This window comes from Helicoverpa zea, chromosome 29, assembly GCF_022581195.2.
Source record: "Helicoverpa zea isolate HzStark_Cry1AcR chromosome 29, ilHelZeax1.1, whole genome shotgun sequence".
NCBI classification, from domain to species: Eukaryota; Metazoa; Arthropoda; class Insecta; order Lepidoptera; family Noctuidae; genus Helicoverpa; species Helicoverpa zea.
In genome coordinates, this window is record NC_061480.1 from 4,623,329 (window position 1) to 4,643,901 (window position 20,573).

Sequence of the window (20,573 nt, forward strand, 5' to 3'; positions counted from 1 at the left end):
TTTAAGCTACTTTTTATCCTTTTTCAAGAAGTAACGTCCTCAGGGAGCGGGTGAAACTGCTAGCAGGAGGTAACCAATCCCTACTAATATTATAAATGCGAAAGTTACTCTGTCTGTCCGTCTGTTACGCTTTAGTTTTACGTCTAAACAACTGAACTGATTTTAACAAAATTTGGTTTCAAAGATAGAGTTGACTTTGAGAAAGAACAGGATAGTTTTTATCCCGGACTTTTGAAGTGTTCTCTTGGAAACGCGATATAACCGAACTTTACGCGGGCGAAGCCGCGGGCGGAAGCTAGTCAAAAATAAAACAAAAGATGTAACAATTTTAAATTAATTTATTTGATTCTGACAGTAGGTAAGGCAGTTGAGCAATTCGCTTTTTCTAACTCTCCGTGTAATTGTTTTAGCCTAGCTCTGGCCAGAGTCAGGCTGGCATTCGTTGAGCGCATACTTTCCTAAAACAATAATATACATTTTAATTCTAACTAATATTATAAATGTGAAAGCAACTCTGTCTGTCTGTTACGCTTTCACGTCTAAACAACTGAACTGATTTTAATTACATTTGGTACAGAAATAGAGTTGACCTTGAGAAGAACATAGGATAGTTTTTATCCCGGACTTTTGAAGAATTCTCTTGGAAACGCGATATAACCGAACTCTACGCGGGCGAAGCCGCGGGCGGAGGCTGGTAAGAAATAAGGGGCACGGTGCATGTGGCTGGAGCAAGTTAACATGCGCAAGTGACAAGAGCACGCGGGTGGGTATTTTGCTTTGATACGTGCGCGAGTCGCTGGACCCGCACGTTTTTAAAATGCATGTAACCTGCGCATGTTCCTTGCACCGTATACATGCACCGCAAGGTGAAGACCGTGAAGGATGGGTGACCATCTTGTCATGACGAGTTTTCCGTGTTTCAGAAGGCACGTTAAGATGGGTCCTGGCTGTCATTTGAACATCTTTGGCAGTTGTTACGGGTAGGAGCTTGAAAGTCTGATAAGCGGTCTTAACGAAGGGTATAGTTATCGGCACGAATCTTGAGCTCTGATCTTCACCTGCGCAGAAGTAATTTATTGGGTCCGTTTTGTGGTATGAAGTGAGGCGCGGGGGCGGGCTAAAGCGGTGATTGGCCCGTAGCGCATCGCGTCATAGCCGTCACTCGGGATTGGTTCTTTGCTAATAAATCACTAGATGTAGGTCAGAGTTCAAGATTCGTGCCGATAACTATATCAGGTTTTCCGGGTAACCGGGTTGAGGAGGTCAGATAGGCAGTTGCTCCTTGTAGAACACTGGCACTCGATTTTGTCTATATTTTATTTGTTTATTTGCATTTTAAACTTCTGAACCATTTTGAAAAATTCTTGCACTTAGGCTTTATTTTGTACGGAGCGGGTAGTAGGTCTGGGTTGAGGAGGCCAGATAGGCAGTCGCTCCTTGTGGCACACTGGTACTCAGCTGCATCCGGTTAGACTGGAAGCCGACCCCAACATATGTAGTTGGGAAAAGGCTCGGGAGATGGATGGGCAGTAGTTTCCACAGAACACGGATGAAACCGCAGAAAAAATCTAGTAATAAACATGTTTAATGTGATATTATACTTACTTGTACACTGAGTAACATTTTGTCCGATCTGGTGAGCTTTTCCACTGATATTTCTGTTGTATGTCTGATTAAGCCCTCCAACGTCGCTCTGAATGAAACATTGCATTCCCCTGTAAATGTTAATATTTCACATCAATAAATATGTGATAGGATTTAATGTGATTAGGTACGCAGATCCTGTATAAGGAAGTACATAAGCTGAGTACATAAGAAAGTTCATAAGGTAAGTAGGTACATAAGAGGAGTTAACTGGTTAAAACATTTGATACTCCTAACTTTATCTCTGCTTTACACATGATGTTATAAATTATAAAAACGATAAATGACTCCTGTGGTTAAACCACTGAATGGATTACGTTATTTTTTTTACAATTCGCCATAGAATATCATAAAGTACATGTGATAGGTTTTAATCGGATTAGGTACAACACACTCTGTATAAGGAAGTACATAGGCTGAGTACATAATAAGTTCATAAGGTAAGTATATAAGAGGAGTACATAAGAAAATTCATAAAGTATATATGAGGAGTACAACATAAGAGGTGTACATAAGAGGAGTACATAAGAGGTGTACATAAGAGGAGTACATATGAGGAGTACATAAGAGGTGTACATAAGAGGTGTACATAAGGAAAGTACATAAAGGGAGTATATACGGGAAGTACATAAGGAAGTATAAAAGGAAGTTCATATGGGGTGAACATAAGAAAGTACATAAAGGGAGTACATAATAGAGTAAATAAGGAAGTATAAAAGAAAGTTCATAAGGGGAGTACATAAGGATATTTATAGATAAGAGAAGATAGGTAGAGCACATAAGGTGAGTATATAAGAGGAGTACATAAGGTGAGTACATGAGGGGAGCACATAAGGTGAGTATATAAGAGGAGTACATAAGCTGAGTACATGAGGGGAGCACATAAGGTGAGTATATAAGAGGAGTACATAAGGCGAGTACATGAGGGGAGCACATAAGGTGAGTATATAAGAGGAGTACATAAGGTGAGTACATGAGGGGAGCACATAAGGTGAGTATATAAGAGGAGTACATAAGCTGAGTACATGAGGGGAGCACATAAGGTGAGTATATAAGAGGAGTACATAAGGCGAGTACATGAGGGGAGCACATAAGGTGAGTATATAAGAGGAGTACATAAGGTGAGTACATGAGGGGAGCACATAAGGTGAGTATATAAGAGGAGTACATAAGCTGAGTACATGAGGGGAGCACATAAGGTGAGTATATAAGAGGAGTACATAAGGCGAGTACATGAGGGGAGCACATAAGGTGAGTATATAAGAGGAGTACATAAGGTGAGTACATGAGGGGAGCACATAAGGTGAGTATATAAGAGGAGTACATAAGCTGAGTACATGAGGGGAGCACATAAGGTGAGTATATAAGGGGAGCACATGAGGTGAGTACATGAGGGGAGCACATAAGGTGAGTATATAAGGTGAGTACATGAGGGGAGCACATAAGGTGAGTATATGAGGGGAGCACATGAGGTGAGTATATAAGGGGAGCACATAAGGTGAGTACATGAGGGGAGCACATAAGGTGAGTATATAAGGGGAGCACATGAGGTGAGTACATGAGGGGAGCACATAAGGTGAGTATATAAGAGGAGTACATAAGGTGAGTACATGAGGGGAGCACATAAGGTGAGTATATAAGAGGAGTACATAAGCTGAGTACATGAGGGGAGCACATAAGGTGAGTATATAAGGGGAGCACATGAGGTGAGTACATGAGGGGAGCACATAAGGTGAGTATATAAGGTGAGTACATGAGGGGAGCACATAAGGTGAGTATATAAGGTGAGTACATGAGGGGAGCACATAAGGTGAGTATATAAGGTGAGTACATGAGGGGAGCACATAAGGTGAGTACATGAGGGGAGCACATAAGGTGAGTACATGAGGGGAGCACATAAGGTGAGTATATAAGAGGAGTACATAAGGTGAGTACATGAGGGGAGCACATAAGGTGAGTATATAAGGTGAGTACATGAGGGGAGCACATAAGGTGAGTACATGAGGGGAGCACATAAGGTGAGTACATGAGGGGAGCACATAAGGTGAGTATATAAGGGGAGCACATGAGGTGAGTACATGAGGGGAGCACATAAGGTGAGTATATAAGAGGAGTACATAAGGTGAGTACATGAGGGGAGCACATAAGGTGAGTATATAAGGTGAGTACATGAGGGGAGCACATAAGGTGAGTATATAAGGTGAGTACATGAGGGGAGCACATAAGGTGAGTATATAAGGTGAGTACATGAGGGGAGCACATAAGGTGAGTACATGAGGGGAGCACATAAGGTGAGTACATGAGGGGAGCACATAAGGTGAGTATATAAGGTGAGTACATGAGGGGAGCACATAAGGTGAGTACATGAGGGGAGCACATAAGGTGAGTATATAAGGGGAGCACATAAGGTGAGTATATAAGGGGAGCACATAAGGTGAGTATATAAGGGGAGCACATGAGGTGAGTACATGAGGGGAGCACATAAGGTGAGTATATAAGGGGAGCACATGAGGTGAGTACATGAGGGGAGCACATAAGGTGAGTATATAAGGTGAGTACATGAGGGGAGCACATAAGGTGAGTATATGAGGGGAGCACATGAGGTGAGTACATGAGGGGAGCACATAAGGTGAGTATATAAGGTGAGTACATGAGGGGAGCACATAAGGTGAGTATATAAGGTGAGTACATGAGGGGAGCACATAAGGTGAGTATATAAGGTGAGTACATGAGGGGAGCACATAAGGTGAGTACATGAGGGGAGCACATGAGGTGAGTATATAAGGTGAGTACATGAGGGGAGCACATAAGGTGAGTATATAAGGTGAGTACATGAGGGGAGCACATAAGGTGAGTACATGAGGGGAGCACATAAGGTGAGTATATAAGGTGAGTACATGAGGGGAGCACATAAGGTGAGTACATGAGGGGAGCACATGAGGTGAGTACATGAGGGGAGCACATAAGGTGAGTATATAAGGTGAGTACATGAGGGGAGCACATAAGGTGAGTACATGAGGGGAGCACATAAGGTGAGTATATAAGGGGAGCACATAAGGTGAGTATATAAGGGGAGCACATGAGGTGAGTACATGAGGGGAGCACATAAGGTGAGTATATAAGGTGAGTACATGAGGGGAGCACATGAGGTGAGTACATGAGGGGAGCACATAAGGTGAGTACATGCGGGGAGCACATAAGGTGAGTACATGAGGGGAGCACATAAGGTGAGTATATAAGGGGAGCACATGAGGTGAGTACATGAGGGGAGCACATAAGGTGAGTATATAAGAGGAGTACATAAGGTGAGTATACAAGGTGTTGATTTGCATTTGTGCCATACTTCAGGAGGAGGACATAAAATACGTAAATAATCGATTGGAATTACAGTTAACGGGAAATAGTTAATATGCGCTGCTTTTTATGTCATTGTAATGTCATAGTATTTCAGAAATAATCAAATTTTATGAATGAAATTCATGAGTGATCGTTGCGAATGCTTTGTGTTTGCGTTTGTGTGAGGGCGCAGCACAGTTTTGAGGCCAGTAACACACGCGCCAAGTTTGAAAACGGGTAGGTGGCATTGACGAATTTCCGAAAAAAAATTAAAATCAAAAATTTTCGTGCCAATTTTTTTGTTAATTTGGGTTGAGAATCATTAGTATTATTACGTCCTTGACTATGGCACGGATGCAAAACAACAGCTTGTATAAGGGGAGCACATAAGGTGAGTATATAAGAGGAGTATATAAGGGGAGCACATAAGGTGAGTATATAAGAGGAGTACATAAGGTGAGTACATGAGGGGAGCACATAAGGTGAGTACATGAGGGGAGCACATAAGGTGAGTACATGAGGGGAGCACATAAGGTGAGTACATGCGGGGAGCACATAAGGTGAGTATATAAGGGGAGCACATAAGGTGAGTATATAAGGGGAGCACATAAGGTGAGTATATAAGGGGAGCACATAAGGTGAGTATATAAGGGGAGCACATAAGGTGAGTATATAAGGGGAGCACATAAGGTGAGTATATAAGAGGAATACATAAGGTGAGTATATAAGAGGAGTACATAAGGGGAGTACATGCGGGGAGTACATAAGGTGAGTACATGCGGGGAGCACATAAGGTGAGTACATGAGGGGAGCACATAAGGTGAGTACATGCGGGGAGCACATAAGGTGAGTATATAAGGGGAGCACATAAGGTGAGTATATAAGAGGAATACATAAGGTGAGTATATAAGAGGAGTACATAAGGGGAGTACATGCGGGGAGTACATAAGGTGAGTACATGCGGGGAGCACATAAGGTGAGTACATGAGGGGAGCACATAAGGTGAGTACATGCGGGGAGCACATAAGGTGAGTACATGATGGGAGCACATAAGGTGAGTATATAAGGGGAGCACATAAGGTGAGTATATAAGAGGAATACATAAGGTGAGTATATAAGAGGAGTACATAAGGGGAGTACATGCGGGGAGTACATAAGGTGAGTACATGCGGGGAGCACATAAGGTGAGTACATGAGGGGAGCACATAAGGTGAGTACATGCGGGGAGCACATAAGGTGAGTACATGATGGGAGCACATAAGGTGAGTATATAAGGGGAGCACATAAGGTGAGTATATAAGAGGAATACATAAGGTGAGTATATAAGAGGAGTACATAAGGTGAGTACATGAGGGGAGTACATAAGGTGAGTACATGAGGGGAGCACATAAGGTGAGTACATGAGGGGAGCACATAAGGTGAGTACATGAGGGGAGCACATGAGGTGAGTACATGAGGGGAGTACATGAGGTGAGTACATGAGGGGAGTACATAAGGTGAGTACATGAGGGGAGCACATAAGGTGAGTACATGAGGGGAGCACATAAGGTGAGTACATGAGGGGAGCACATGAGGTGAGTACATGAGGGGAGTACATGAGGTGAGTACATGAGGGGAGCACATAAGGTGAGTACATGAGGGGAGTACATGAGGTGAGTACATGAGGGGAGCACATAAGGTGAGTACATGAGGGGAGCACATAATAACTAAGCATAAAAGTACCACTTACATAATTTCTGGTGCAGTAACGAGTTGTAAATATTAGCATGTGTGGTTGTTGGCGTTGCTGCTGGGTTCAGGACGCTGTGCAGCGGCAGATCAGGCTCTGGGATGCTTGAAGGCAGGGTCAGCTTGGTCTCTGAAATGTTTTGAGTTCTCATTATAACTTATGATTTTTATTTGTTTTTTTCCATCTATGTTAGGGTGAGCTTATATAATTTTGGTAGAAGAAGGTATGTACAAGATTTGTCCCTGCAGAGGAACAAATAACGAAAGAGGCAAATTGAATGTTGAAATATCGTTATCTATACTAATATTATAAAGAGGAAAACATTAGAAAGCTATATTATCTGTGAGTAAATTATGCTATATTTTATCCCGGTGCGGGCAGTAGCTCCCACGGGGCATGGGCGAAACCGCGGGAAAACGGCTAGTTTTCCATAAGAATAACAATTCACTTGTTTTTGATTGCTCACAGTAACAGTCGGTAACACTTTTTGATTAAGTACTTTAAAATTAAAAAGTGTAATAGTAAACATACAGGGAATACAAGACACTGTAAGCTGCATTATACTCAGGTGCACTTAGTTTGTGTAATTTTAAGATAATTAAATAAAATAAATTCATCCTGCTTTGGAAGATTAGACATGTAAAATTGTTCACTTATTTGTAGAATAAATATCATTTATAAATTTGAAAAAAATATATATATTACCATCATCTGACTCTGGCGCCTCTCCAGCAATTACGAACGATTTAGCATTGCCAGATATCTCCAAGTCCTGGAAATAACAATTACATAGTCAGATCTTGCAAGTACAAAGTAAGTAAAAACGAAAACTACATTCTTACAACAATATTATGGAGTGTAAGATAATAACAATTTAATATTGAGAAAAAATCTTTTAATTACAACAACAATATAATAATATAATAATAATATAATATAAGCCTTTATTCAGACACAGTTAAGTTTTACAATATATACATTTATGTTAAAAATTAGTGACTCTGTTGAGTCTTTGACACCGACACTTCGTCTGTTTGCCCAGCTTTGGCAAAGGCCTCCTCCATCTCTTTCCACTCGCTTCTGTTTAACGCTTTCCTCGTCCATGTTTTTCCTGCTATTGCCTTTATTTCATCGTCCCACCTTCTAAATTGTCTGCCTCGTTTCCTTTTCCTGTTTCCTGTCTCGAGGATACCAGAACACTATGCTTTTGTTCCACTTCTCAGTGCCTCTTATTGTATGACCTGTCCATTGCCACTTAAATTTTCAAAGAGACAAGAGGAAAAGGGACTGCATCGACAACAACAATATATACAGAGTTATATAAAAGTTTTTACAACGCAAAAAGCGTCAAAAATATTGCGAAATCATAAAAAGTAAGTCAAAGTGTCTAGTTATGAACTATTTGATACTCACCGGAGATCGTCCAATTTCTATTTCTGAATCCGATTCTGATGCCTCCCCATCGACTACATGAGCGGTTTTAGACATGTTCTTATTGGATTTGATATGAAAATTGGATAAAAATCACGTTTATTTCTAAAATCTAAAATCCTCTGTTTGTTTACGTGTTTTTTTGACAGTGTTCACACATTTGCTGTGTAAGTTGTACTTTTGCAATTTTGAGCATGAGCAAGAGAGCAACGTATAAAATTTTTCATTAAAGCGAAGAGTAACGCACATCCTGATCTGATGATAGGGAATGGAACGCGCTTACTACGTTTAGTTACTTCTCTTGGCCATTATAGTTCGGCCATTCAGAGAATGCGTTCCTGACACGTCGCGATTGAACTGACGACGTAACTACATTCATTGATTATTGATATAATAATGTTGTTTTAATGCTCCTCAATTGTTAAAACGGTAAACAACCAGCAAAAATATTTTTATCGTAACTGCAACGCCATTGCAAAGTTACGTCGTCAGTTCAATCGCGACGTGTCAGGAACGCATTCTCTGAATGGCCGAAAAGAGCACTGGGCAATTGTAATGTAACATATGAGGAGTTGAACACTGTATTAGTCCAGATCGAAGCCATACTGAACTCTTGCCCACTCACACCACTCTCTTCGGACCCTAACGACTTGTCGCCGCTTATGCCTGGACATTTTTTAATTGGACGACCGCTGACATCACTTCCATCTTCAAACCTCGAGGACTGATCGTTGACTCAGTTAACCCGATATCAGCGTATAGAGCAACTTCGTCAGCACTTCTGGTCACGATGGTGTAAGGAATATGTGTCGGAGCTCCAGCAACGAACGAAATGGCGATCCTGCACAAAGCCATTAGAAAAAGGCACTCTTGTGCTCATTAAGGAGGACAGGGTACCTCCTTTAAAGTGGCGCCTGGGCCGAGTCACAGAGGTGTTCCCTGGACATGATGGCATCAGTCGTGTCGCGGACATCATGATTTCAAGTGGTGATGTGGTTCGTCGGGCTTTTAGCAAGATATGCCCCTTACCTATAGCTCACTCGGAAGATTCTGGTTGAGAGTCGAGCTCTCAACGTAATTTACTATTAAAATAAAAGACATACTAGAAATAAATGTTAATTTAATCACGATGTGTTTCCTAAAAGATAATGTTGTTATTTTCGCTACAACATAAATAAGATAAATCATTATTCGAAAATAAATAAAACAAAACATAACTTTCTTAAAACCCAAGTATCCCAGCATTTTACTTCCACAGATTAATGAAAAAAAGTGGCAAGAACCGCGCGTCGTCGTCTGCCATTTTGTTGGTAATTTTGCAAATATCTAAATAAATACTAATTTAAAACGTAATCTTACGTTAACAAGAGATTAGAAGTGCAATTTATCGTTAGGAAACGATATAAGATATATTTTATTCCATAATTTAGACTGGGTGTAACGTCAAGTTAACCTAACAAAATATTTTGTCTCGTAAATTATTGAAGTTTTATTGTGAATAAGTGTACTATGGTTCGTGGCACTGGTAGAGGAGGCCGAGGCATGCCAGGCCGCGGTGGTATGGGGCGTCCCCCATTCAACAGGCCCCGTGTATTGATGCTCAGACCTCCTTTCGACTTGATTTTGGCTGAACCGGCATTTCCTAGGTGCAAGCCAGCGCCTGATGATTCTGCTCTCACACAGGTAAATTAAGACTTAAAACAGCTTTTTCCCCTCCTCATTATTACATTCTGTTACTCATAATAATGTTCTTGTCTTACATATAATCATGATTGCGATAAAAATCCCAATTATTAATTTGATAATGAATTCAATCAATATGTAGTGTTTTATCTTAAACCAATGTTTTAAACAATTTACAGAGTGTATAGATTCCGTGTTTTTGAAATAGTAATGAAAAAAGCAGCATTCGGTCAGTGGGTCGTCTTAGGGGCGGCATTCTATCTGTTCATTTGCTTACCAGAGATAGACAATTTGTTATTTCATTATGCGGTTAGTGTGTAGCAAAGGGTGTGCAAGGCTTTTGGGACTTAGAAAATTCTTCATAAAAAATGAAAATTTCTGAAAATGCCTAGTTTTTTATTTCCATCGTATAGAATACCTAAAAATAAGACAAAAACCATCTGGGTCTAAATTTGATTCTAATCAATACGAGCAAATGCATAGTCGATGGAGCCTCGCTACGCGGGGCTCCTTGGTCCTAGGCAAAAAGTGCCCAGATGGTTTTCGTCTTATTTTTAGGTATTCTGTACGATGGAAATGAAAAACTAGGCGTTTTCAGAAATTTTCATTTTTTATGAAAAATTTTCTAAGTCCCAAAAGCCTTGCACACCTTTTGCTACACTCCAACCGATAGAATAGGTTATTGGTTACAGCCATAAATCTATAATTGTCCATATACTTTATCTATCTATTAAAATTATAATTGTATTAGGCCCTCCTAAAAGACATGCAGAACTTGGTCCATTACCTGAATATTGGGAACAGTCTTAAGTCTATACTTGTCCACATGCTATATCTATGTATATATTCTAATTGTTTTAGGCCCTTCTCAAAAGACATGCAGAGCTATGTCCAACGCCCGCTGAGCAGTCTGCTGTGCTGAGTCTCATCACCAAACTGCAAACTGTGTTGGACAACCTCGTCGTGGCTCCCGGAGACTTTGCAGCATGTGTAAGTTGACAATTTGAATATATCTGACAATGAATAAAAGAAAATAAGAGGCATTTATTCAAAGTAAAGTAAAAACACTAATTTTAGGACTTCAAAATTACATGAGAAAACCCCTAAAAACACCCACCATTCACCACTTCCTATGTGTTATTTTTGGGAAGTAGTGGCGCAACAAACTCCCTGCAACACATGTCTGTCTGTAGGTTAGAAGAACCTTTCAACAATGTTTTATGTATAAATTGGTATACAATGGGTATATTGCAGTATAAAATATGCAATAAATTGATATAAAATTAAATTTATAAAACCGCAGCATGCTAGCTAGCACTCACCCTATACACCTTAACTAACTCAAGTATTTTTCCAGTAAATTAATAATATATAGTTGTCCACAGCAATTGGAAGAGGTCCGTCAAGTGGGCTCTTACAAGAAGGGAACAATGATGGCCGGTAAGAACGTGGCTGATATTGTGGTCATCATGAAGACATTGCCTACCAAAGAGGCTGTGGAAGGACTTTCTAATAAGGTAAGACATTTTGTACTAGTTAATAAAGGTAAAATAAAGATCTTATTTTGTAAAACATGGTACATAGCATAGGTCTTAGGCGTCGTCCTAATTGGCAGCGATCGCACGATGGCGCGATGCGTTTTTCATCTCACGATCTCACTATCTCACTTGCGAGGTTCAAATAGGACACTCTGATGAAATCTGTATGTTTGAACTCATCGAACGACGAGAACGCATCGTGTCATCGTACAATCGCTGTCAATTAGGACGACGTCTTAGATGAAAAACGCATCGCGCCATCGCGCGATCGCTGCCAATTAGGACGACGCCTTAGAAACCTTGGCTAGTTTGTTTTGCATATTGATTAAACTACTTCCTGCACGGGGATTAATAGTAGCTTAAATGTATCTATGACCACAAAAAAGGTGAGACAATGACATTAGACAAGTTGCGGAAACAGTGTGCAGTAGAGTGGCCTTGGAAAGGCCAGAATGGAGAATATTGGAGGAGGCCTTTGCCACCTGGCAAACGGACACGCAAAAAAACAATATAAAAAAAATAAGAAATACTGTCATGTCCGAAAAGAGGCTATAAATAAATAAAAAATGTATCTATGTAAGCTATTTTATTGTCAAGTCTCATCAAAATCCTTTTATGAAGCTAAATTTCGAAGTTTGAGTTCTAAAGCTTTAGTTTTAACATGCTAATTTCTCAAACTAGTGGACTCGTTTCAAAAATTTCTTTCAATATTACAAAGAATCCAAAGAAAGTGCGATGTTACTATTTATCCGTATTTATAAATAATCGGGACTTAAACGCGATACTAACTATAAAGACACGATACTATATCCCGATTATTTATAAATATGTGTACAAATCGCGATAGCTTAAAAACATTTACTTTTAATCCCGGTACAGGAAGTAGATCCCACATTTTTAAACTGCTACAAAGCTCCATAAATTAGTTTCCAAATTAACTCGAACTACAATTCCCAGGTCAACGAGGAGCTAAACAAACTGATGAGAGCGGAGACACCCAGCACTTCAGTCACCACCGCTTGTCATGAACGTGGCTTCACGGTCACGGGTCCCAGTGCTGCCGTCCGTGTCCTCATTACGACGCTGCATCAGAACTTGAGGAAGTTGGAGCCTGAGGTATGAGTCCTTATATTCCACTATCTGCTAAGCAAAGCATAGATTAATCTATACTACATTTGAGTAGCCATTTAACTATAGAAAAATTATTTTATATTGTCTCAAAAAATTATTTTATAATTTTTTTACGAAATATTTATAGACAAATTAGCTTTCGCCCGCGTCAAGTTCGGTTATATCGCGTTTCCAAGAGAACTCTTCAAAAGTCCGGGATAAAAACTATCCTATGTTCTTTCTCAAGGTCAACTATCTCTGTACCAAATTTTACTAAAATGGTTTAGGCGTGACAGTGTAACAGACAGACAGACAGAGTTACTTTCGCATTTATGATATTAGTTTTTTTTCACCTGCTTTCTTAGCAAATGAAGACTTATTTTATTCTATTTCTATTCTATTAAATATGACTTTAGTTGTTGTAGTCTACCTTACACACACACATACTGCTTTGTACTAACATATCGACTGCAAGCAAGCAATACCTCCTATCTGACTCCGGGTGGATTTTAAAGGGGAACAATAAAACTTAATAAAATCCTTATTCCGAGGAAGGTATAATGAGATACTGAAAATCCAAGTTTTCTTTTTCTAAGCATAGTATTGATTAATAAAGTTTTTTGTTTTTATTTTGAATCTAAAGGTAGTTTATGGTAGATACAAGTTTTTTGGTTTTTTGAAACAAAAATGTCAGATAGGAGGTATTGCTTGCTTGCAGTCGATATGTGCAAAAAGTATAATAATCTCCCGAGCCTTTTCCCAACTATGTCGGGGTCGGCTTCCAGTCTAACCGCATGCAGCTGAGCACCAGTGCTTTACAAGAAGCGACTGCCTATCTGACCTCCTCAACCCAGTTACCCGGGCAACCCAATACCCCTTGGTTAGACTGGTGTTAGACTTACTGGCTCCACTGGCTTAATGAATAAATATATTTTCGTATCTTATAAGTTTCGTATATTTTGTTCCAGGTTCATCTAGATTACAAAGTGATAAATAGCCACCTGGCTGCCATCCGTCACAGTCGCTGGTTTGAGGAGAACGCTCATCATTCTTCTATCAAGGTAAGATCATGATGATGATGGGATGGTTCTGTGCATACTGGTTATTACAAGAAAAGTATGCAATTGTAGTTGCTGGGGAGTTTGTTGCGCCACTTCTTTTTCCCATCAAAAACACAGGCAGTGGTGAAGGGCGGGCGTTTTGGGGGCTGTCTTTTGTAAATTTAACTTCAAAAAGTGCTGATTTTCAGCCTACCTTGAATAAATGACTTTTTATCTTTGAATGACTTTTTTATCTTATCTTGATTTGACTGTATTTTTCCCGAATTCAATAGATTTTTCTGTTCTGAGGTATTGGACATAATGTACATGTAGGCTTGATCTGAAACATCTCTTTTGGCATAGAAATAAATGGTCTCTCTCCACAGAGACAGGATAGTTGCTTACCTAGGTGCGGGACCTAGTTCCCTCGGGAGTCGTACGAAATTAAGGCCATATTCACTGACAAAATAAACGTTTTTTTCTCTAAACAACTGTTTTACTTCTAAAATTGAACGTGAAAATTCATCACACACTTAGGTTAGGAAAACTAATGTTTATGTTGTCCGTGAACTGTAAAAAATAAAATAAATAACAAATCAATTTGTCACATTAACAGGTACTAATCCGCCTCCTCCGAGACATGTGCGCTCGCCACTCGGGACTCGAACCCCTGACCCCGTGGATGATCGACTTGCTAGCCCATCACTGCATCATGAACAATCCTGCCAGACAGGCGCTGCCTATCAATGTGGCTTTCAGGTAAACTATACTTATAGGTGCATAAAGGGCTTCAGAAGGATCATGATGATTTTTAGATAGTAATGGCGCATCCACACATGCCCGGCGCCGCCGGCATTTGCCGCATCTCAGCCGCGGCACGCGCGGCTTTTGGTTGCCGGCGGCAGTTTGCTCGCGGCTTCGATACGGAGTGGTGGTGTTGTCGTATAATTTCATAGAAGTAAATAACGAAATGACAGAATTTAACTGGGATGATAGTGCAGTACTTTTATTAATAGAAAAGTATCAAGAAAATGAACCATTGTGGAACCCAAGGCATATGGATTTCAAGAATCGCAACAAAAGAAATGATGCTATTAGGGATATTGCTTCTGTGTTCAACATAGCATCATCAGAAATTGAGAGAAAACTGAAGAATTTATCCAGCCATTATTTTCGAGAAAAATGAGACTTGGTCTGACCCAATATCTTCGTTTGATTATGCGTTTCTTTTTACGAATAATAACATCCAATATCTTTCAATCCTACACACGACTAACTTCGACGAAAGTCACAACACTACTGCGAAAATTGCAACCGCATCTGTAGGCCGTCGGCAACCGCCGGTAAAGCCGGCGGTCTGCATTCAGCGGCAAGGCGGTCTGAAACCCGGCGGCATGTGTGGATGCGCCATAAGAGTCTGCGGGTCCGTTCAGACAGACCAGCTCGGAGAGAAAAGCAAATTCTTAACACGTTGAAAATTGAGTACTTAGTATTTGTAGTAAGGTTTAGATGCGCCCTGCTTTTTTCATTAAGAATGTTCGAAGGCGCTCGGTGTAAAATAATAATAGGAGCCGACTGGCTCCAATCGCGTACTTTTTCTCGGTCTTGCAGACGTTTAGCTCCGATTGCATCCCACGCGGCCGATCGGAGCCGATTCCGGCCTGTGTGAACGGACCCTGATACTCCCTCACGCTGCACTCACAGCGAAATACCTCATGATTTAATAAAGAGCTAGGAACTAAACTGTATTATGTTTTTCCAGACGGGCGCTATCGCTGTTAGCGGGAGGTCTGTTCCTGCCTGGCTGCGCGGGTCTGGCGGACCCGTGCGAGGCCGCCCACGCTCGCGCACACACCGCGCTCGACCTCGCCGCGCAGGACCTCGCCGCCGCCACCGCGCAGACGTGAGTACTCCTCATACAGCTGGGGGCTGTTCCTGCCTCAAGGAGATCAGCCAGCTGCGCAGGACATGTTATAGTGCACGAGCATTTGCGCAGACACACGTGCACTCACTATTCCTTCAGTCTCATAGCCCGATGGGACGACAATCCGACACCACCGAACAGAGAGCAGAGTTCCTAGTGCGAGTTTTGCGAGTTAACTTTCTCGATGCGTAAATTATCATACAACTTAATTACGTAGCATTAATTTTAGAACTGTCTATTTAATAAAGGCTGTCATTGGCACTTGGTTGTGTTATAATCGCGTTCCCTTGCGAAATAGTAAACGTCATTATCCGGAAAAATGAATGAGCGTGCTATATTCTAATCATGTCATGTAGCATACGACTCTTTACTTCAGCCAAGTTATAATTCTCATCAGCAATCAACACTAGAACATAACGCTACACCCACAGCAGGAGGGGTCATTTGATGATTACCCACAAAGAAAAAAGTTATGCTGGACTTTTATATTCTTAGAAATTACCCTGCTTTTCTGAAACATCTCCCGGGACTTTGACAAAATTTTAAACATTTTCTAAGATATAATGCAATATATATTGTGACAGGCTCGTGCGTGACGTCTCGTCTCGTCTATGTAATATAATACTCAAAAGTGTTGTATATACTTTTACTTTTTTGTGAGAGAAAAAAAGAAATACATGTCCATTATTTTAGCATTATCTAAAAGACCGACTTATGACCTTTTTTCATAGAGTTTCGTGCCGGTTCTTCTCTATGAGACCAACTCTTTGGAACCGTGCAATTAGTTTGACGTTTGGCAAGAACTTGTAAAGGCCTATTTGAAATAAAAAAGTTTGATTTTGACTTTACTATTTATTAATTAATAATTGTTCTATTATTTCCACAGTCTACTCCGCGTAGTAGCTCGAGGTGGTCACCGTTACGTGCTCGGTCTACAAGCCTTCGAGGGAGGCAAAGACATTTCTACTGAGATCACCGTATGGGACGGAGTGGTGGTCTCTCCCCTGGCACCAGCATACCAGGAGACTCCTGAGCCCATGGATACAGATGACAAAGGTATGTACTAGCTGTGTGTCCCGGATTCACCCATGTTTTGTAGCTATTTCACCCCGATTCACCCACATTGGCAAGGTTGTTTGTACTGAGATCAGCGTATGGGACGGAGTGGTGGTCTCTCCCCTGGCACCTGCATACCAGGAGACTCCGGAGCCAATGGATACAGATGACAAAGGTATGTACTCGCTGTGTCTCCCGGATTCACCCATGTTTTGTAGCTATTTCACCCCGATTCACCCACATTGGCAAGGTTGTTTGTACTGAGATCACCGTATGGGATTGAGTGGTGGTCTCTCCCCTGGCACCTGCATACCAGGAGACTCCGGAGCCAATGGATACAGATGACAAAGGTATGTACTCGCTGTGTCTCCCGGATTCACCCATGTTTTGTAGCTATTTCACCCCGATTCACCCACATTGGCAAGGTTGTTTGTACTGAGATCACCGTATGGGACGGAGTGGTGGTCTCTCCCCTGGCACCTGCATACCAGGAGACTCCGGAGCCAATGGATACAGATGACAAAGGTATGTACTCGCTGTGTCTCCCGGATTCACCCATGTTTTGTAGCTATTTCACCCCGATTCACCCACATTGGCAAGGTTGTTTGTACTGAGATCACCGTATGGGATTGAGTGGTGGTCTCTCCCCTGGCACCTGCATACCAGGAGACTCCGGAGCCAATGGATACAGATGACAAGGTATGTACTCGCTGTGTCTCCCGGATTCACCCATGTTTTGTAGCTATTTCACCCCGATTCACCCACATTGGCAAGGTTGTTTGTACTGAGATCACCGTATGGGACGGAGTGGTGGTCTCTCCCCTGGCACCTGCATACCAGGAGACTCCGGAGCCAATGGATACTGATGACAAAGGTATATCTATACTAATATTATAAAGCTGGTTTGTTTGTTTGAACGCACTAATCTCAGGAACTACTGGTCCGATTTGAAAATTTCTTTCAGTGTTAGATAGCCCATTTATCGAGGAAGGCTATAGGCTACTTTTTATCCCGGTACGGGAAGTAGTTCCCACGGGATGCGGGTGAAACCGCTGGCAGAAGCTAGTATGTACTAAAATTTCAGAGATAGAGAAAAAAACCGGCCAAATGCGAGTCGGACTTGGGCACGAAGGGTTCCGTACCAGAGCAAAAATGAGCAAAAAAATCACGTTTGTTGTATGGGAGCCCCTAAAATATTTATTTAATTCTAGTTTTCAGTATTTGTTGTTATGGCGGCAACAGAAATACATCATGTGTGAAAATTTCAGCTCTCTAACTATCACGGTTCATGAGATACAGCCTGGTGACAGACGGACGGACAGAGGAGCGAAAACAATTGGGTCCCGTTTTACCTTTTGGATACGGAACCCTCAAAATGAGCAAAAGTCGTTTATTTTTCTTTGGTTGGTTTCTGAATGATTGTTCCAGAACTAAAGATCTAAGAAAATATTCAGAAAAAGACAAATTTGAGCTTACATTGAAAATTGCAGAAATTTTCTCTAAGATACAACTCCATGAAAATCACTAGAAAATTCGACCATGAAAAAATAACCCAATTTTTTTATTAGTTATGTATGTTTTCCGATAAAAATGCTGTACCGTAAGCAAAAAGGCTAGGCAGATGATTAATGATATTTTTTTCTTTGCAGACGACGAAGTTCAAGATGGAGTAGCCGCTTAGATTATAATTAACTTAATATAAGTTTTATATTAAAAGATCTTTAATAATAAATTAATTATTACCACACCAAAACTTTCTTTTATTATTAACCTATACTCCATTTCAGAATCATCAAATGACCCCTCCCGCTTTGGGTTAGCAGCGGTGAGGGAGTGTCAGACTCTTACTGACTAAAACCGTCGTGTTCCGTCGTAGGCCTTTTATGTACCAGCGCCGCGGTAACTCGCGCGAACAATCCCGCAGCCCCGGCAGTAGGTAAAACATCTTGATAGGACCTTTTACACAAATACATATTAAACTACTGCTTGAAATAATGATTCAAAGGATAAAGTATGTAATTGTTAACAGACAATTAAATAAAGAAAGCACATTGAATACATAGAATGTATGTAGGCCCAGGCTGTCATTTGAACATCTTTGTCAGTCATTACGGGTAGTCAGAAGCCAGAAAGTCCGACAACCAGTCTTACCTAGACATATGACATATTAGGTTGCCTGGGTAACTGGGTTGAGGGGGTCAGATAGGGCAGTCGCCCCATGTAAAGCACTGGTACTCAACTGCATCCGGTTAGACTGGAAGCCGACTCCAACATATCATCATCCTCCGAGCCTTTTTCCCAATCATGTTGGGGTCGGCTTCTAGTCTAACCGGATTCAGCTGAGTACCAGTGCTTTACAAGGAGCGACTGCCTATCTGACCTCCTCAACCCAGTTACCCGGGCAACCCGATACCCCTTGGTTAGACTGGTGTCAGACTTACTGGCTTCTGACTACCCGTAACGACTGTCAAGGATGTTCAATGACAGCCGGGACCTACAGTTTAACGTGCCATCCGAAACACAACTCCAACATATGTAGTTGGGAAAAAGCTCTGTAGAACAACCTTACAATAAATATGGCACCCAACGTGGGACTATGCAGATGATTCTGAAATTGTTATTATATTCGTTTGTCGTTTATTATTTTCCTGCTATGATTGTTTTTCAAGTATTTTTCAGTTTTTTTTTTATGATTTGCAAATGACATGTTTGTCAAACTTTTTTGTTGTCAGTAGTTATTAAGTAAATGCTGTTTCCTGTAATTGGGGGAACACCATGGGCGTAGCCACACTGGGGCAAGCTGGGGCACTTGCCCCACCCTGGGCCCTGGCTCTGACCTCTATGGTGTCTGATTAAACAATGTTTTTTTTACTAACTCGAGCCAGGGGGTTTTCGTATGGACGTAAATTGGGTGTGTCGTACCTAGTCCCCCCATTCATGAAAATGTATATTTGGGCGACATTTTACGTAGTTTTTGGTTTAAGTCCGATAAAAATTTCGCGCTCGCTTCGCTCGCGTATTCAGAAACTACCTACATGCCCTCACTTTTGGCTTTTGTCCTGTGTGTGATTGTTTATTTTCTGTACCTGAAAATATAAGTCTTAAAAAATAATTAAAATTTCGCGCTCGCTTCGCTCGCGTTTTCAGAAACTATGTTATTTTTGTATTTGTCAAGAAACAAAAAGTTAAGTACGTTTGGGCTAAATTTTACGTAATATTTGGTTTAAGTCCGATAACAATTTCAAGCTCGCTTCGCTCGCGTAATCAGAAACTATATGCCCTTGCTTTTGGCTTTTGTCCTGTGTGTGATTGTTTATTTTTAACCCCCGACGCAAAAACGACGGGGTGTTATAAGTTTGACGTGTCTGTGTGTGTGGAAATCGGTTCAGGTCTTCAAGGTCATCAGCTCGTTTGCTAGATGTGATAGGAATGTTACACGCTCAGTTTACTTGCAAGTATATGTGGGATCTGAAATTTGAAACACTAATGTCTTTTGGAACCACTGAGCTGGTCTGCTGTTAGGGCACGAAGGTAGGAGACGTAACCCTGAACTGCCTTTTAGTAAACCCATCGAGTTTGGGCTCGTTGAACTTGTCTCTTCATGTTTCTAAAAAGCTCCTTTAAAAAGCATGAAATAAAATTAAATTAAAAAAAAACCCCCCGACCCAAAAAAAAGTACGCAATAATTATGACAAAAGGTTAAAAACGCTAAACCCTATAAAAAGCAAAAAATAACTTTTAACACTACGTAAACTAAATTTTGACGTGTCGGGGGACCGCTTTTTACCTTCATAAATACTTACATAAATCAAATGATACCTAACTAATTACAACATTCGTTTAAAAAAAAAAACACGTATCTAAAGTAATGAATTAGAGCGGTCCCCCGACACGACAAAATTTAGTTTACGTAGTGTTAAAAGTTATTTTTTGCTTTTTATAGGGTTTAGCTAACCTTTTGTCATAATTATTATTGCGTACTTTTTTTTGGGTCGGGGGTTTTTTTAAATTTTTAATTTAATTTTCTGTACCTGAAAATATAAACCTCTCAAATTAAGAAATTAACGGCTCAAGATACAAAA

At 40.8% G+C, this 20,573-nt stretch overlaps 2 protein-coding genes across 2 annotated transcripts; one reads left to right on the forward strand and one right to left on the reverse strand.

The window, feature by feature from the left end:
• Positions 1–320: 320 nt before the first annotated feature.
• LOC124644137 lies at positions 321–8,315 on the reverse strand. Its single transcript, XM_047183368.1, has 5 exons — positions 8,123–8,315; positions 7,415–7,481; positions 6,710–6,838; positions 1,606–1,715; positions 321–458 (listed from the first exon to the last, which is right to left on the reverse strand). Exons 1-5 carry the CDS (start codon positions 8,195–8,197, stop codon positions 339–341), a joined length of 501 nt encoding a protein of 166 aa, XP_047039324.1. The 5' UTR covers positions 8,198–8,315; the 3' UTR covers positions 321–338.
• A 1,072-nt stretch (positions 8,316–9,387) lies between these two features.
• Positions 9,388–18,244, forward strand: LOC124644264 (interleukin enhancer-binding factor 2 homolog). The gene is made up of 9 exons (XM_047183521.1): positions 9,388–9,823; positions 10,685–10,813; positions 11,209–11,340; positions 12,319–12,477; positions 13,440–13,532; positions 14,128–14,270; positions 15,274–15,414; positions 16,322–16,491; positions 18,141–18,244. Exons 1-9 carry the CDS (start codon positions 9,650–9,652, stop codon positions 18,170–18,172), a joined length of 1,173 nt encoding a protein of 390 aa, XP_047039477.1. The 5' UTR covers positions 9,388–9,649; the 3' UTR covers positions 18,173–18,244.
• Positions 18,245–20,573: the final 2,329 nt, after the last annotated feature.

Coding starts and splice junctions, on each gene's coding strand:
- LOC124644137 (XM_047183368.1), bottom strand. CDS start 8,197: ATGTCTAAAACCGCTCATGTAGTCGATGGGGAGGCATCAGAATCGGAT. Junction 7,482..8,122: donor TAGAAATTGGACGATCTCCG/GTGAGTATCAAA, acceptor TGTTATTTCCAG/GACTTGGAGATATCTGGCAA. Junction 6,839..7,414: donor GGCGCCAGAGTCAGATGATG/GTAATATATATA, acceptor AAAACATTTCAG/AGACCAAGCTGACCCTGCCT.
- LOC124644264 (XM_047183521.1), top strand. CDS start 9,650: ATGGTTCGTGGCACTGGTAGAGGAGGCCGAGGCATGCCAGGCCGCGGT. Junction 10,814..11,208: donor CCGGAGACTTTGCAGCATGT/GTAAGTTGACAA, acceptor AGTTGTCCACAG/CAATTGGAAGAGGTCCGTCA. Junction 15,415..16,321: donor GCCGCCGCCACCGCGCAGAC/GTGAGTACTCCT, acceptor TTATTTCCACAG/TCTACTCCGCGTAGTAGCTC.